General features: G+C 55.2%; 1 protein-coding gene across 14 annotated transcripts in view; it reads left to right on the top strand.

The window, feature by feature from the left end:
- CLEC16A (C-type lectin domain containing 16A) overlaps positions 1–17,813 on the top strand; it is a 206,455-nt gene that overhangs the window by 179,284 nt on the left and 9,358 nt on the right. For all 14 annotated transcript variants that reach the window (XR_014306364.1, XR_014306365.1, XR_014306366.1 and 11 more), the window contains one exon: positions 13,858–14,013. Coding sequence is in view for 11 of the 14 variants with exons in the window: in XM_082714132.1 (XP_082570258.1) it covers positions 13,858–14,013 (156 nt within the window). In the remaining 3 variants the exon portion in view is untranslated. The remainder of the gene's footprint in view (positions 1–13,857; positions 14,014–17,813) is intronic.

Below are 17,813 nucleotides of genomic sequence, written 5' to 3'. Positions count from 1 at the left end.
CCCTTCAGATTAGGACACCGCTGACACTGGATTCCGGCCCCCACCCCCAGGACCTCATTTCCACGGCTTCTGTCCACAGAACGACCTTGTTCCCAAGTAAAGTGAGGTTCTGAGGTACTAAGGGGTTACTTCCACATTAGAATTTGGGGGGAAACACGGTTCAACTCTTAACAGTCTGGAGTTTCACTGAAATTTGCTTTGCCAGGCCACTTCTGTTGCCTTCTTACCCAGTTCCTGCTGTGTTGTATGCCTCGCCTGTGGTGAGCACCCTTGCACAGAAGTCTTGGTCCATGGTTCCCGTTATTGCTTTGGAAACCACTTCTTGGGATCAGCAAGAATGCCCGTATCTAAGGCTCTTGATAGCATCTTGCCAGGTTGCTTTCCAGAAAGTAGAGCAGGGTGGGGGATATCCGACTGACCACACTTGCACCCCGCCCTCTGATTCAGTGGGGCCCTCCAGAAACACCAGCCTGCTTGGCGCTTCAAGGCAGAATTCCTCCCCACGGGCCCGCCAGCAGGGGCACGTGCTTTCTTTATCCCCGGGTTCATTTTTATTTTATCTCTTATTCCTGCCAAAGAGAGAGTCCACGGGTTAACAGCACCACAGAAGCCGTAGCTCCAAGTGTCTGTTTAGGGCATGTTCTCTTGCAGCTGCATATACGAATAAAGATTTCAGAAATCCTGGGCTTTCTGGGCATCGGGCATTAAATCAATCAGGGAAATTTCACTCACAGGGCGGCTTGCCAAGCCAGAGCAGGAGACAGAAGTAAGTTCTCTGCTTTAGTTCAGTCCATGAAGCCCATGGCAGCTACATCATCCCACTACTTTGAAAGACAATCAAATAGTGAGCCCTCAGCCACTTTGGTGGGGGGCGGGGGGGATGGGGGACAGCCAGGGAGGGGGTTCTTAAGAGCCGGTCCAAGCCGGCCACCCCACTGGCTTTTCAGGGCAGGTGGTGAGAGCTGGGACCGGGTAAAGAGCTCGGGACTTGAGAGAATGAGGCGGCAGAGGAATCTGGGGAGAACTGGGAATTCGGTATGCTTGGCGAACAAAAGGACCGGCCGGGGCTCCATGCTTGTGCCCTCCCGGCGGCGAAGAGCGAGTGTTGTACAAGACAGACAGTTCCCTCAGCAAGGCCGGGCCCACGTGGCCTGCCAGCCTACTGCAGAGACCAGAGAGTAGTTGCAGGGAAGGATAAATTTAGCCAGCATTTCAGGGGAAAACATCGATCTCCAATGTAGTACGGTCTTTTAAAAGAAAGTGGAAGCCTGAGGCTGGTCATTTGGGACAATTTCCCTTGAACAGATAAAAGCCCAGGGAAAAAAAAAACAAACAAACAAATGCTTACCACCAGCTTACCCTGCCGGCAGGGCCAGAGAAAGGTGTCCTCTGGGCAGGAGGATGGCCGCTTCCTTCCTGGGCATGATAGATGCTTCACCCTGGCCACCCCCCTTTCTTGTTCCCAAGAAACGGTGCTGCCTTGTGTGTTGGAAAGGCTTGAGGTTTATGTTTCCAAACCCAAAGGTTCCTCTTCACAAGGAGTGACGCCGGGCCCGGCTCTGAGTTCGCTGGCTGCTCGCCCAGGCTGCTGACATCCAGTGTGCCTCATGTGTCAGAGCAGGGTCACCCCCAGCCTCCTCCTGTGTGTCAGGACTGAGCAGAGGACATCTGGTAGCTGTAAGAGTTCTTGGGGTTTTTTGGGTCTTTTTGTTTAAAAAAAAAAAAAAAGGCACTTCTGACATTGGCATCGCGGGCACTGTTGCGACCTGGGCAAGGCTGAGGGACCGCGAGAGAACAATGGAGCGCCTGTCTGCATGACGTTTGCACAGCCTACCCGGTCCGGTGGCCACAGCATCTCCCCCTGCAGCCTCCCGCTGACACCGCTCGCTTGTTGGGAAGGGGAAAAAAGTTCGGTCTGTCAATATTTGGGGCACTAATCAACTGCATTCGGGCGCCGGGGGTCATTGAAAGGCTGAGACGTTTCCAGGAATTCATGGCTCTAAAAACAAGCTGACCGTAAAGGATTTCCAGCGAGGGTATGAAAGAAAAAAACCCAAATCTCAGCCCTGCCCCCACTCGCCAGCCCCGAGCTTTGTCCACTGGGTCATGGATTCTTGGGAAGAAATGAAGTCAACATACATCGTGATGTGGGTCCAAGTTAATAATAAATGTGGAGGAAGGAGAAGAAAAAGGATGTTCAATATTTAAACATTTCGGAGCACTCCATTTGGCCTGCCAGTTACTGCCCTGGGCCTGCTTCCTGGACAGGTTCTGCAAAACTGGGCGCCCTTTGCCGGTCTCTGCGGCCAGCCTCTGACCCCGGTGCTCTGGATGGGGAGGAAAGCAGAGCCTCTTTGAGGCAGCCCCAACCCGGCAGTATTTCTTCTTGCTTTCTATAGGCTTTCTGAAAGGGAAGCAGAGGGAAAACAGTGTGAAAACCGAGGCTTTGATGCATCCCAGGGCACTTGCAAGGAGTTTTAAGCTTTGAGGTCGTGTCTGAAGTTGTCTTAATTGTCCCATACTGGGTTCTCTTAGAGCTGTCTCGTTTTTTTTTTGAGCTGTCTCATATTTTGATACAAATTTTGTGCTCTGGCTCTTACCCCTAAAAGAGGAAAAAGCTTAACAGAGTGATCCCGTGGGCACGTTTAGGAGAGGTCTGTCCAGTCTTCCTCCTAGATCTGTTCCTTAAAAGTTGCCTATAAGGCAGAATTCTGTGAATCAATTCCTTTTTTCTTCCTGACACACATTATATAAAAGGAAAAGCATTCCTTTGGGGTGGGGGGAGGAAAAAACATTTGGCCCCAAGACATAATAAAATCATGCTTAAGGATGCAGCAAACTTCAAAGTCTCTTAGTTAAAGGAAATCAATACTTTTATGATGAAATATTAATAATACTAAAAAAACATAATAAGTGAAAACTACAAACGTAGAACAGCCGGGTGATTTCAGCGTCGAACACATTAGCTTAGCATTTGCAAGAAAGCACAAAGGGAACACAGAGGGCACTGGGGCCCATCTGAGAAGCCTCTCCAAGGCCTCACAAACCCCCTCGTCGGGGGCTTTCCATCAAGAAGACACACACCTCCTTCAGTGCCAGCATCATTTCCAAGCAATTCGTTGAAGCAATGCCTTCTGGAAATGAAAACACCAGACTAAACTGGAGAGGGGAGCACTCGTGTGTGTGCGCACATGGAGGTGCACATAGACACACACAGGACGCATTGGGGCCTGAGCATGGAAGACCTAGGGAGAGCGACTTGTTTGAATGCACAGCTGGCTGTCACCTCCCCCTTCCTCCCTGAGTCTGTCCCAGTGCACGTCTTTAAGAAGAACGCTTTCATTTGGGTTCCACGCAGTACATTCAACCCCCTAGCCAAGAAACTCATAAAACACATTCTTGAGCTGATTGTAACAGGTAACAAAAGCACCGCCTTCTCATATACTTTTATTTTGTTTTGTTTTGTTTTGTTTCGAAGTAGGCTCCACACCCAGCTTGGAGCCCCAGGGCAGAGCTTAAACTCACAACTCTTGAGATCAAGGGTTAGACTCCGACCTGAGTGAGACGCCCAGGCCCCCCCCCCCTCCTATACTGTTTGCATGTAAATCCCTTAAATTTCGCCATTCGTCTCTATGACCTTCGCACAAAAGCGCTCACACTAGAAAGAATCTTGCTTTGCGTTTAGCGGTTTCTTCTCCCACATAGCCAAATGTGTAGAGACACATAAAAATGAAAATCCCCAGTTCTTGCCTCATTGGACCCAAGTGCCAGGGACCACACGTGCCGGTTAAATAATTAAAACAGCTGGCTCACCGAAGCTTCCACTCTGCACCTCCCTCAGGCCTCACTGCCGTGTGAAGGGAGCCGTGGTCACCCCCTTGACACATGGGCATACACCGGCTTGCAGCATGAATGGGTCCCTTGTGGTCATGTGCCCACATGGGGGGGCCTGACCGTCCCCCCGACCACCCCCACGCACTTTCTTCACCCTGGTCGCCTGTGCCCAGAGAGGGTGGGAACTACAGGCCCAGAGCTACACATGTACCCTTCTCAAGGCTCCTCCCTTAGAAGTGGCAGAGCCGGGCTTACAGCTGCCTGATTGCCTTGTTCCGCCGGGCTGCTGTGACAGAAGGTGACAGAGTCCTATCTCCTGGAGGACCTCAGCTAGGGCTTTTGAAACTTGTTCTGGGCGAGCATTCATCACGATCTTTTTTGCGGCTCTGCACACACTCCCTGATTCTATCTGACTCACGTAGTTCCAGATAGTATCTCCAGTTCTTTTTGTAGAGGATGTGTCATAGAATGTCATCATCTGTTGGTCTGGCCTGCCCCCAGTCTGTTAAAACACACAGTAGGAGAGGCTTCGGTGACGTGGCCCAGCTGCAGAAGCTAACCATCCCCAGGGGTGCCTGGGTGGCTCAGTCAGTTAAGCATCCGCCTTCAACTTGGGTCATGGTCCCAGGGTCCTGGGATCAAGCCCCACATCTGGCTCCCTGCTTAGCAGGGAGCCTGTTTCTCCCTCTCCCTCTGCCTGTTGCTCCCCTTGCTTGTGTGCGCTCTCTCTCTCTCTCTCTCTCTCTCTCTCTGTCAAATAAATAAATAAAATCTTTAAAAAAAAGGTTAACCACCCCCACTCTGTAGAGCCCAAGACCTGGCAACCACAGGTGCACGGCTCTGCTCCAGGAGCATGTTAAGTGTGCGCCTACAGCATATGCCTTCTGCCAAAGATCAGAACTGATACCCTGGCCCCTTTGCACACTGCCACTTTGAAGAACACATAAGGTGGGCACGGAGTTTCTGGTGAGAAACTCACCAGAAAGGACCAAGAGATCCAAAAGCTGGCAAGAACCTCTGGGTGGGGAGTGTTGGGGGGGGGGTGTCCTTTGCAGGCAAGACTGTAGCTCACCCACCCCAGCCTGCTCCGGGCCAGTGGTCCCAGATTCTGCCCCCTTGGGTGCTAGGACCACAGGAGTCTGGGGTCAGTGACCCCTCTGCCCTAACAGCTGTCTCCCTCTCGCTGCTCTTTCAGCCTTGTTTCCTGCCTCAGCAAAGGGGCAGCCAAGATGGCCACTGCTGAGCTTTCTAGTGCCTTTGCTGAGAGACTGTTGTGGAGCTCTGTGCTTACTAATGTACAGACGGTAATGCCCCCGGAAAGGGCAGGGGCTGGGCAAGGCAGGGGCCTGGGCCTCGGGAATGACACCCAGGTCCCAGCAGAGCTAGGCGATGCCACCAGAAGCGATCCTCGGAGACCTAGTCCACCGTGACCCCCACCTGCTGCTGAGCCTCCGTGGCCTGGAGAGGGACCCGTGATCAGGGCAGCAGGTGGGTGCCGTGCTGCTGTCCACGCCACCCCGCTGCATCCTGGCTGCCAGAGGGACCCAGAGGCCTTGGCGCTCCCACCGGTAACAGCCCCTCTCGGGCAGGCCTCACCCTGGAGCAGGCACATTGGAGGGGCAAAGCTGGGACAGAGATGGCCCCAGAGGAAAGCAAGATACTGAAAGACCATTTTTTCTCTTCTGCAGGTTTTCAAGTATAGTCCTTAAAATCCAAGAGGATTTGTCCATGGATTAAGAGCTTTAGGCTAAGAGATGCTGCAAGCTTTCAGCTATTTTGTATGTTGGGTGTGTTTTCCCTTTAAAAGCTACCTGAAATAAAAGCCTTTAAGCATTTTGAGGTGCAGCCCGTCCATGATCTAGGGGTAGGTAGATGGGGGGAGGTTGCCCAGGCCTGGCCAAGGGAGGCGTTAGAAACGCCCCCTTTCCCAAGTGCCTGATTTGCACCCCCATCCCCGGCACCGGCTGAGACAAGACGTGCACATGAAGAAAATCAGAAATGGCTTCCAGCAGCCCCTTGGGGGGAAGCCTGTAGATGGCCACTGAGGCCCGGAGTTTTGTGCACACCCCCTGAAAACACCACCTCCTATGTGGCTCCCCAGAAAGGGAAACTGGAAAGGTCTCTGTGCAGGTTCCGGAGCCTTCCACCTTCTGGTTCACCAGAACCTCAGAGTCCTAGCAGTAGGGGAATGGACTGTGGGGGACCACCCCCAGGGGTCCTGCACCCGTGTTGGTAGATTTTTGTGTGAATTCCTCAGGGGAGGCCTGGATGAGCACCCAGGCCTGGCCTGGTGTGGGGCTCGAACCTGAAGCCTGCCCTCTTAGCCCCCCGCGTACATGCTCTTTGAAGAGTTGGTGGGTAATTCGGCGTTTCCGGTGTGGCCTCCGACGCCATGGCCTCTGGCCCCTAGAACCCGTGGGCGTCGTGGTGCTTTTGCTTGCGGGGGCAGGCTTCAGAGTCAGACTCTTGAGTCCAGAGCGTGGATGTGGGAGCTCCAGGTGACCTGTGGGCCCTGGAGACTGCAGTCTGTCCCGGTTTCCGCAGGCTGAAGCTCCAAACTCAGCCCCACTGACCCTTCTCCCACCCTGGGACCTGGCTGACGGCCCTGGGAGGGGAAAGGGCAGAGCCGGGGAAGGAGCCATCGAGGGAAGGCATCAGGCCGAGGCCGCTCCTGCCGTCTTGGGTTCCGTGCCTGAGGTCACGAGGCATATTGATTTCTGCTTCCCAGCAGCGCCGGGGTGGTGAGGAAGCCGGAGCACGGCATCGGGAAAACCTGAGCGGCAGTGGGCGCTGTGAGTTTGCCAACACAAGGCAAGCTCGGGCAGGGCACCTTTGCCCTACAGGCCACACTGACACTAGAGACCGCGGAAGAGGCCCAGGTTCTTTCTCCTGCCTCAGCAGCCCTCAGCGGTCTTTGTCCCGGCTTTTCAGTGTGGCAGGAACCCAGATGAATGTGGGCTTTTGCTAAGAGAGGCGGCTCTCACCTTGACATCTTAGAGCTTTTGCCTGAAAGAGCGCTCTTAAAACCCTGGCTCCCCGGAAGCACAGCCACAGGAGACCGAGGCAGCTCAGAGCCACATACTTGAGACGCCGAGGCCATGCGTCCCTTGCTGGGCCCCGAGGCCTGGACGCCGACAGCCCGCCGTCCGCCCGCAGCAGAGGCCGTGCGCTCATGGCCCATGCAGACGGGAGACACGCTGGGGTTGGCTGGCCTGGGGTGCCCTGCCTCTCGGGCAGAAAGTAGAATGTGAATTAAGTGGCCAGCAGTTTTAAAAATCAGGCAGTTTCCATACAATCCGGATATCCAGCTTCTCAGGAAGAACAGGAAACTGTGGCCACATGCAGGCCCTTGCTCACAGGCAGCGGCCGACCTGCCTGCTCCAGGCTCTTGACCGGTGTCTTCCGTCCACCTGACACAGGCCAAATGTCCATGGGCCGTGTTTATTTTCCTGACAGAAGGGAACTGTTTCTGAGTGCCTGCGTCTGAACCAAATAAGGGAAAGCAGACGGCGGACTGGGAGGGCCGCCCTCCCTTCGCTCAGGGCCTCACCTCGTTCGCTGACCTTACCGGCCCTGTGGTGCTCAGCTCTTCAGCCCAGGGGGCTCAGCCTTCCTGGTACCTGCTTGCTGTCTCTGTAATGTTCAGAGGGTGGATCTGTAGAGGGTTCTGGAAAAACCAGGAGAAGCCCATCTCCGGTAGGGCACCCTGGAGCCAAGACAGTTCCATTTTTAGCTCGTGTATAAATGAGAGTTTCGCTGCCCAGAAAAAAGCATTTGCAGAGCGCAGAGAGATGGCCTTGTTTCCAGATTAGGGCCCCATCTCCGGGTGTACAGCTGTGTCTTCCAGGAGGGTGTAGGGACAGCATGTCATGAGAACGAGGTCACTCGGGACAGTTTTCCTTGAGGTCTTCGCTCCCAGGAAGCACAGAGCCAAACAGTGATGTCTGCTTCCCGTTGCTGGGGACTGTTCTGTGAATTTTCAGTTTCCAGCCGCATTTCGTTGTTGGACTCTCGTCATTTCGTTCGTGTTTTGGTGGCTGTCAGTACTCGGTACCCATGGCATGGTGGGTTTGCGAAGTAAAATCAGATCCTTCCTGGAACTGATGTCCTCAGAGGAATTCCAATGTGCCACACAGCACAAGCTCTGGGCAGAGGACAGATGTCAGCTGGGCCTCCCCGCCCCTCAGAGACTTAAGAAACCTTTGGGTCCAACCCCCCAGTTCTGCCACACACAGGCAAGCCTTCCCACCCTCTGGTTTCTCGCAGGCCCCACCATTTTGGGGTCTTGGCCCTTGTGCATCATTTCTGTATGGCCTGGTGGACGGAAACTCAGTCCATTCCCTGGTTTCCCCCTAAAAAGTCCACTTACACCACACAAGGAAAGAGTTGAAGGAGCATTTCCTAACGATTTGGGGGTGGGGGGGGGGGAGGAAGGCCGTCTCTCCCATCTCAGTTGCCCCTTTCCTTCTTTCTCCACACTCCACCCCTGCAGAATTCCCCCAGAAAGTGCAGGGCAACTTTCCTTACACCAGCCGTGGAGACCTGCCAGTCCCTGTCCCCACAGAGCTCAGCTCACATTCCTACTTTACCGAAGCTTTTTTTGCAACTGTCCATTAAGACCAAGTTCAACTACACAGTAAAGAAAAACCCGAAAGAGATGTTCATTTCCCTCTCCAAGTAGAGGAAGCCTGGATGAAGGTCGTCAGGTGCTCCACAAAGCATGAGGGACCCAAGCCTCTATCTGCTCCATGCTCTGCCATCCCTAATACGTGACTCCTGTGGTCCAAGATAGCTGCTGGAGTTCCAGCCATCACATCCATGTTTCAGGAAGCATAATGGAGGAATGCATACCCCTTTCCTTTTAAGACGCCTTCCTGGTAACCCAGCATGCCACTTCTGTGTCCTTGTCTACAAGCTCGCCACGTGGCCATGCCTAGCTTCCAGGGCCTATAACGAGACAAAGGGGAGTATAGGTATTGGGAGACAGCTCATAGTTTCTGAAACACTGTCCAGACCCCTCTCAACCCCAGAGGATCCCAGGTGTTAGCTGTTCAAGTAAGGAAAGCTGTTGTACAGACCACTAAAGCATCTTTGCGGTGAAGTTTCCTTCACCCTCCGTGGGAAGGCCAGCTTCCTCACAGTGGCCAGGCAGGCTGCTGGAGCACAGAGGTGAGAAGGAGTCACTGCCCTGGTGCAGAAATTCTTGGCCCAAGCTGGCCCTGAGCTGCATGAGCCTTCAAGAATGGGGAAGGGATTTATGGAGACGGAAGAGGCAAAGGAGAATTCCAAACCAAGGGAACAGCCCAGCTGAGGCAGAAAGCAAGTGGTTCTTGCCATTAGGCAGGTGTCCCTGTCTTGAAATGCCCTGCTGGTGATTCTAGGCGGTGGGGTTTGAGGAGGAGGACAGCACGAAAGGTCTCTGGGGTTGGGAATTTTCCTCAGTGTGGGGATTTGACCAAGAATCTAAGCATAGACATTCACAACGGGGACACCTGGGAGCACCAGGAAAGTCAGGGTGGGAAGGGGAAGGACTCTGCTCTCTCCCTCTCTCTAGCTGCTGTATGTGTGGGAGTGGGGCCCAGGGATGCCAGATCCTTTTATATTTTAAGAATCCAGAAGTCCAGATTTGGGTATAAAAATCTCCCAATGTGCAAATGAGGGTTCCAAAATGAACAGTCCACAAACATAGCGTGAAACCCCTGGGCTGCTGCTGGCCAGCTCTGGACCCTGACCCCACACAGCATCCTGGGTCTCACAGGGAAAGCTTTAGCAAGTATTCTGAGAGAAGGGGTGCATACAAAGTGTCCTCAAGGTGCATTTCTCCTCTGTGTCCCTCCCATAAAGGTCAGAGGGTTCAAATCACATTCAGATTTGTAGGTAAAAAGAAAACTATTGGCCACTGAGGCCAAGAGAGCCTCACTAACTGTCTTCTTTTTCCGCATCAAGACGTGGAGGCCCGTAGAGGAGAGGAGCCTTGTCCAAGATCACAAAGCCATTTGGGCAGCGCTTGGACCCAGGCTTGGGGTTCTGACTCCCAGCCCAGTGCTCCCTCTATCAAGGGGCCTAAAATAGAAGGCTGACCTTTTTGTGGTATTTCTTGCTTGACACATGCCAGAGAGTTACTCATGAGTTCATCTTCCCAGAATAAATGGCAGAATGGGGCCAGAGGGCAGCAGGAAGACCCCGGACTGCCCTCTGTGGAACCCACACTCCTGGAAAGCAGGGGTTGGGGGGGCTGCTGCCAGAGCGCCCAGCTTTGGGGAGGCTCTTTGTGAGCCCCGGGGAGAGGGCTCTGGAGGCCAGAACAGATCCTAGGTGTGTGTTAGGGACCCGAGAGATTGAGCCTGTCCAGCTCGTGCCCCTGTCTTCATTCTCCCTTCTGTTTCTGGTACAAAACAGTAACCATCATAGGAATCTTGAAAAAATTCGGACAAGCACAAAAACTAAAATGAAAACTCACGTCGTAAAACCCACCCGGTTTTCCTATGACTTTAGCTCAGATCCCTGCAGTCTGGTCCACTCTGCACAAGGAGGGTGGCAGAGCCTGACTTTTTTTCCTTTTCTTTCTTTCTTTCTTTTTTTGTTACAACAACCAGGACACGTGGGACATGCTTCTTCTAATCTTTTCTTGTTTACTGCCGCAAGCGTTTTCCTGTGCGCTTAATCCCCCACCAGCGTTTTTAAGCCCCCGCAGAGGATTCCAACACCTAGAAATATTCTAATTCATTCGGCCTTATTCCCCCACCGCGGGGCACGTGGGCTCTCCAGCTCCCCGGTACACACACCAGTGCTTTGAACATCGGTGTCGTGCACTCTGGGGTCCGTCCACAGTGCCTTCCATAGCCGAAAGTTCTAGACGTGGACTCCGATGGCGTGAAAATGGTATGACCTTTGTCACACATTTCACAGGCTGGTTTTGACACACACTCGGGGAGAGCCAAGAATTTTATCTGCTGGAGAAGATCTCAGGGAGGCCTCTCCGTCTGTGCCCTTGTCCCATGATCTCCGGCTCATCTGTGTTTACAAATACTTGGCAGTCCGTGTGTGTTTGACTCGTGCCCAGAAAGCCCCTTGGCACCTCCACCAAAGCTGGTTCATTAAGAACCACCTCGCCGGGGTGAAGCGAGAGCCGGTGGACAGGCCACAGGCATTGCTGAGTTCTTTCGAGAGCCCTCCTGGCCCCTCTGACTTGTCAGACCAGCTAGCACAGTGGCTGCCACCTCACCTTGGGAAGGGGCCCCTTGAAATGACAGGAAGAATCTGGGCACCTGGCCAGAAAAAAAAAAAAAAAATCACGGAGACTTTCCGGGTTCCCAGTGCCGTGGGGGAAGGGAGAGGAGTATAAAGTGGGGAGCAAGGAAAGGGGGGTGGTGGCAGCAGCCAGCGAGGGGGGGACGTGCTTAGTTGTCTCTTCTTAGCCAGACCCCAGGACCAGGTGATATCGGAAGTTGGTGATTTTTTTTTTTTTTCCTATTTATTTCTCAGCACAAACCAAAGGTATGTGCTGTGGCCCTCATCCATTCCCCAAACCAAGGCATGCTAGTCTCCTGGCCACGGTTTTCAGCCTCTCCTTGGCTCAAACACACGCCCGGCCCCGGAGGTCTTAGAGCAGTAAACCAGGGCTCTGGAGAGCCTGACGGAGAAGACTTGTGGCCGACGAGAAGTGGTGGGTGACCACCTTGGTGACAGCCACGCCATCCGTCTGTCCCGGCTAGGGCGTTGTCCGAGGCATAAAAGGCTTGGTCCCAACCCTGTTACCACGCTTGGCGGCCCCTGTGTTCATTGCTCTGATAAATAAGCAGCTCGGGGAGGGGGAAAAGCCATCTTGACATTTTGATTTGTTAAGACGTGATTCATTTTCGAGTCAAGTTAACAGCTTGTAAACTTGGGGGTTTACCACTTGAAGTGATTAAGAAGTAAGCGGCCATAAAGCCGGTGCTCTGGGGCTGCGGCTGATCGCCCTCTGGGAATCTTCCCGACTGGTATTCCGATTTGCCTCGACGTTTGCCGTAGCTCATTCGAGCCTCCCCCTCCGCTAACAGTACATCATGTAAGGCCTCTTCTTGGGAACTCCAGCTGGTCAGTCCTGCTGTTCTCCCTGCGGACGTCCGTCCGCAGTAGCTGGGGAAGAGGAGTTCTGCTCTCCACGAAAGATACCCATTCCACTCCCACAAGGCCTCACGTCCCCTTGCCATTAACGTTGCAAGCAAAACTCGGAGGGCCTGGCTTGGGGTATTAAATGAAGACGCCGCTTGCCCAGGCGAGGGGGGGGTGAGGGAGATACAGGCCTCCAGTTAAGGAATGAGGAAGTCACGGGAATAAAAAGCGGAGCATGAAAAATAGAGTCGGTCATACTAATGGTGTTGTCCTGGGACAGATGGGAGCTACCTTTGGGAACACAGGGTAATGTATAAACTTGACAAATCGCTAAGTGGGACACCTGAAACTAATGTGACGTTGCGTGTCAATGATACTCAAAAATAAAAAAAGAAGAAAAAAAATTTTTTAATTAAAAAAATACAATAAAACCATAAAGACCTGGCTTTTAAAGAGCTAATCTTGAGACAGAAATTACTTCCCGCAAACATTAATACAAAATAGCCCCTCCACATTGGACAGGTGTGGGGTCCCACTTGTCCTGAGCTGGGAGGGGGATGAAGCCACAGGTCGCCACCCCACCCCCCCCACCCAGCCAGGCCCATGTTTGCCCACCGGTCTGTGAAGGGGGCTTCAGATAGCGCAGGGACTTGCCCCACCGGCTGGTACGTGAGCAGATCAGGGAGAGAACACAAGTTTGCGTGGTGCCAGAGCCCAGGCTGGGTATGGGATCCCTCCCACTGTCAGCTAGGAGGAAGACATGTCCCCCCCCACCACCACATCCCCACCCCACTTGGGCACCAATTCTGAATTACAGGGCAGAAGCGTCAGGCTCCACAGAGCGCCTTGACCGTGGTCCTGCCCAGCTTGTGGGGGCTGAGGCAGAAGCCACCACGGTCCAGTCCTCGTAGCCCCCTGAGATCCTCAGGGCTTTTGTTCCCTGGAAGCTTTCCTGTATTTAGTGAATAAAATCAGAAGCTACGGCCCTTTAGCAAAGCAGGCAGTAGAAAGGACAGAAAGCCGTGGTCTGCGGGGAAGGGGCTCCAAGATGGGCTCGTTCATATGGGCCTCCTTTCATCCTAAAGGACACTCCCAGTGTGTCAAGCCCTGTGCCCCCACCATACCCCCAGCAGAGTGCAGTGACAAGAACTTAGTGATGACACTCCCAGCTAGTGGGGTTGGGCGGGGAGAATGCTAGGTACGCGTTCTGGTGTTTCTGCATGGGGAGCCGAGCCTGCCCAGCTCCGAGTGTCTCCAATGCGTGGGGCTCCCCAACTCCCTAGTGCCTAGAAGGCCGCTGGCCTCGCAAATGGGCGGTTCTCGTCTCTGAACCCAGAGTTGCTCCAAGGGCATGTGGAGCTCTGCAAGCAGGAGCTTTGGTTCCTCCCGTACCAAACCCACCAGAGCCTCCAGAGCTAAGCAGAGCCTGTGGCAGGGAGAGACCCGCGGGCCCCTCCCCTCCTGCCCAGGGCCCTGCCTTTGTCAACTCGGGCACGTTAGCGAAGGCCCCAAGATTTTGCTAGGAGGCTGTCCCCAGTCCATGTGTGAATTTCACCAGCATGTCTCTGAAGCCCCAAGGCGGCATGTCCCGTTCAAGGGCATGGCATGCGCTTCGCCAAACCAGAGTCAGGCACTCTGATTTATGGCTCCAGGCCCTCGGCACTCTGGCTGGCTGCACCCTCTTCCTTGAAATGGCTTTGAAGTGTGTCCAGGTCAGGCCCATGGCCAGCGAGGTCAACTGGGGACTCTTCGAGGGACTGGGTTGGGCTGGGGGTGGGGGTGTAGCCATTACATTAAGGTCCCCAGCACCACCTTTGAAGTGCAGCTTGCCCTGTGGCGTCTCCCCCGAAATCGGGGTGTGTGGCCCTCCTCCTGCTAGGCCTTCTTGTTTCCTCCTCCTTGGTCACCTCTCCACCTGTCTTGCAGGCTTTGCCGTGGCCCAGTGCATAAACCAGCACAGCTCGCCGTCCCTGTCCTCAGCATCTGCCAGCGGGAGCCCCAGCGGCAGTGGGAGTGCCAGCCACTGTGACTCTGGGGGCACCAGCTCCTCGTCCACCCCTTCGGCCACCCAGAGCCCGTCAGGTATGGGCCGCGTGACACGGTGCGGGGTGGGGATGGCAGGGGGACCTCAGGGAACTTTGCGATCGCTCCGGGCCGAGACCGCTGACCCCCGCCCAGCTCCTCCTTGCCGCCGTGTTTGGGGACACCGCCGCTCGGGGTTCTGTGTTCGTTCTGATGCAGCGTTGCCCACATGCCGGCTGGGTTAGCTCCCAGCAGGGGAGGACCACTCCTTTTCCAGGCTGGCCCGCCACCGAGAAAGGCCTTCCCTGACCGCAGAGCTGGAGGGGATGGACAGCTGCCGAGCCTGCCTCTGCCCCATTAGCACCTCCACAAGGAGGGGTCTCCCAGACCGGATGCTTTGAACCTGGCAGAAGCATTGTGTCCCTGCTAATTTGTTCTTTCCTTCATAACATACCAGTTCTCTCTGTAAACATGCGGTGCAGTCCATCGTCTGTGACCCAACGTATACCTTTTGAGAGTCTGTCGGAACATGCCAGAGTCCCGTCTCGCCTTCCGGGGCCTCAGGCAAGGGCAAGCGTTGCGCAGACGGACCCCATGAGTAGGGAGGCTACAGGGAGACGAGGGGGCGCCCCCTGTGTTCTCAGCCGCCCTGACCCCTCACTCACAAGCGCCTCACTGGGCCCGGTGAGACCTCAGGGGCAAGGCACCAGGGTTTTTTTGCGAACCCCATGGCTCTACAATGCAGCCAGAGGGGCAGGGCCCAAGCAGGGATGTTGGAGATGGGCTTGAGGATGCACGAAGCTTCATGCCCCAATAGCACGACCCCCTGTATCCAAAGGGCCCCTGGCAGCTCTGATTTGGGAGGCCCCAGGGACTCTGGTCTGCACCCTCATTTGGGAACCCTCCGTGTCCTTTGCTGTTCCTTCAAGGTCCCATCCATACCTCTGACCCATCCATCCTGCCTCAGGGCGCCTGACCAAGCTCTTGTTCGGTGGCGGGTCGGGGGGTCATGATAAGAACCCCATGCAGGGCACGAGCCCCAGCAGTGGCGCCCAAACTGAGGGCCCCCAGCTCTCATTCCCTCCATGCAGGATCTCTGTCAGTGCCCTCTCCTTTCTGGGACTGTCAGCTCCCACATTGCCCAGCGAAGGGTTAACCCTGCCTGCTCCTGGCAACCCCCCACCTTCCTGCCAGCATCCATCTACCACAGGCTCCAGGGTCATCCTAACCCTCTTCCACTAGGCACCTGTTCCTCCCCCCGCCCCCTCCCTGCCCCAGCCTAGGGGAGGAGGCCGCCTTGTCTGAGCGTTTTTGGAGCCCCATCTGAGGTTGGCTGCAGGTGTCCCTGCAGGTCCCAGCCCCAGACCCACAGTGGGACATTAGCATGGCTCTCTCTCCAGAAGCTGAGAAAAGCCCTCCACCCTCCTCTGCAGCCTGATCTCCCACTGGCTGGTTCCGGGACCGAAGGGCAGGGCTGTGTGTTCATGGGCTTGTGCGTGCGCCCTCATGCCGCCTGCATATACACGCTTCTGTATCTGTGTCGTGTGCACCGAAACTCACGCAGACTTACGATTGCATTTTGGGGGAAGGTTTCTTCCCGGTGGAGCTATGTATGCCTTTCTTTCACGTTTAAAACGGCACAGACAACAGCTTAGCAAACAAACGAGCCATATACTTCTTCGCCTAAAAACTGAAACCAGCCCAGACCCACGATGTTCAGAATCAGGTCTGTGTTTGCACATGTTCACGTGAGCGTGGACCCTGGGGCTTCAGCTCTTGCATCTTCCCCCAGAGGCGAATGTCTTTTTCCTTGTCTTTTCCTCAACCCCTCTGTCCCTACCCCCACCATCCCCTGCTCAGTGCCAGTGACCTTCCTCCTCATCAGAAGTGCAGGGGCTGTGAGACTGACTGTCCCATAGCCTGACAGCGCCAGTCGCTAAGTGACGGTCAGGCTCTCCTGAGTGCCTGCCCCCGTTCCGTGCATCCCCGGCAGGCCTGCGGAGGCAAGCATGCGAGTCCCCATTTTTTATGCTGCCTGACAGTAAAAGCCTGCCTGTCCGAGTCTCTGCGGACACTGAAATCACTCACCCTCTGACAAAGGGCTGGCCTGCCAGGCAGCCCACACTTCACCCTGAACTGAGGACCCAGATCCTGATCCTAGAAAGAGAGAGCATCTGAACCCACACGCTGCTCGCTGTCCGGGGGCCCGGCAACAGGACTCCCAGGCCGGGGTGTCAGGTCTTGGGAGGGCCACCATTCCCTTAGCCTCTCAATGGCCAACTTCCAGGCTGGGCTCCAGCTTTCTGAGTCCACCTGGAGCACAGCACAGGAGGTATCCATGTTCCTCCTAAGGGCAGGCCTACACAGGTGGGGCCGCCGTGCGCCTACTGTCTCCCCGGGCCATGCTGGACAGGAAGTGGGGGCTGGAAGAGAGGTTTTATCAGGATGGGTGCTCTTCGGGACGCCGGCCTGGAGCAGCGGCTCGGTTTTCAGGCTTCTGATGGGCACAGGCTGGCTCCGCGCTGCCTCCTCCCCAGATGTTCTGCCCACGGGGCCCAGCCGCAGTCAGCCGGAGGTGGTGGGATGGGCCTGGACCTCTCCCTGCAGCCCACCCAGCCGGGACAGCAGAAGACAGCTGCGGCCCAGTCAAGGGGCCACTTGTCCTCCCAAGTGGTTTTGGAGGACTCAGTGCTGAATCAGAAGCTTTCTGACCCCTGTCCTGCCAGAGCCGCTGAGTCTAGGAAGTTCCCAGTGGGGAGAGCAGCTGCCAGGCCCTTGGCTGCCAGAATTAGCTCCAGTGGCTTCTCTGCACTCAAAGCCACACTTTGCACGGGCAGGTGTTTGGTCAGGGAAGCAGACGAGAGAGGCCATCCATCAGGGGACAAGACAGGCCCAGCTTTCCGTGTCTCTGCTGAGACTTGCCACCCTCCACCTAACCCTGTGGTGGAAAACATGGAGGCTTGGCCACGACAGTGCAGCTGGGAAGCAGAGGAGCCCACACACAAGCCCCAGCCTTGGTAATTCCAGAATCACAGTCCGCCTTCTGAAATCACCCCGCAGAATATCCGTGCGGTTCCTCAGTCTGTCTCAGGTGCCTCCATGGGGCCCTGCAGAGCCCCGGGCCTCAGGTCCAGATCCCCATGGGGGGCTACCCGTGAAGTATATGCATTTCTACTTCCAGTGTACGTGGTTGCTCTAGAAACCACGGGAAAAGCCACAGCCCATTCACAGAGACCCTGGCAACTGTGCCACCCCTGTCAACCGAGGCTGGGCCATGTAGCCCTGGTGGGGAGAAGCCCACGAGTCCCCCAAAATCAGCAACACAGTGGACCCCAGATGGCCCCGTCTCTTCTGACAGCCCATGGGGTGATCCCCAAATGAGGCCATAAAACTCTTTAGATACTCAGTTGTTTTCTTCTCTGACCCTCTGTCCAGCCTAGGGGACCTCAAGTTCTGTGCCTGGGTTTATAAGAGGCCCTTGTTTATGCCGAATACAGATTTTCTCAGCTGCCCATGGGACCTTGAGTCTGGGTGACTTAAGTTTTGTGGATGTCAGACCTGATCTCACTTGTGTCCCTCCAAGGGTGGCCCCTTCGTCCAGCCTCTGTCTGCATCTCATCACTGCCCGTCTTGGGGCCCTGTCTCTGCGTTAACATTTTCTAACCAAACAGGTTTTGCTTGAGTCCCTGCTGTGTGCAGCACTGGGGACAGAGGGCAATAAAGGAACGCACAGTCTAGCAGGGGAGGCCGGGGTCCACCAGGTGACCACACAGAAGTGTTCAGTTGAGAACTGTGACAAAGGAAAGGTGCGGGGGACTCGGGCAGCGCAGGAGGCAACAGGAGGGCCCAGTGGACTCCCA

The sequence above is a fragment of the Mustela nivalis genome (assembly GCF_964662115.1).
Source record: "Mustela nivalis genome assembly, chromosome: 19".
Classification (NCBI taxonomy): Eukaryota; Metazoa; Chordata; class Mammalia; order Carnivora; family Mustelidae; genus Mustela; species Mustela nivalis.
The sequence above is the reverse complement of the archived record's forward strand: the minus strand, read 5'-3'. Positions and strand labels throughout refer to the sequence as shown.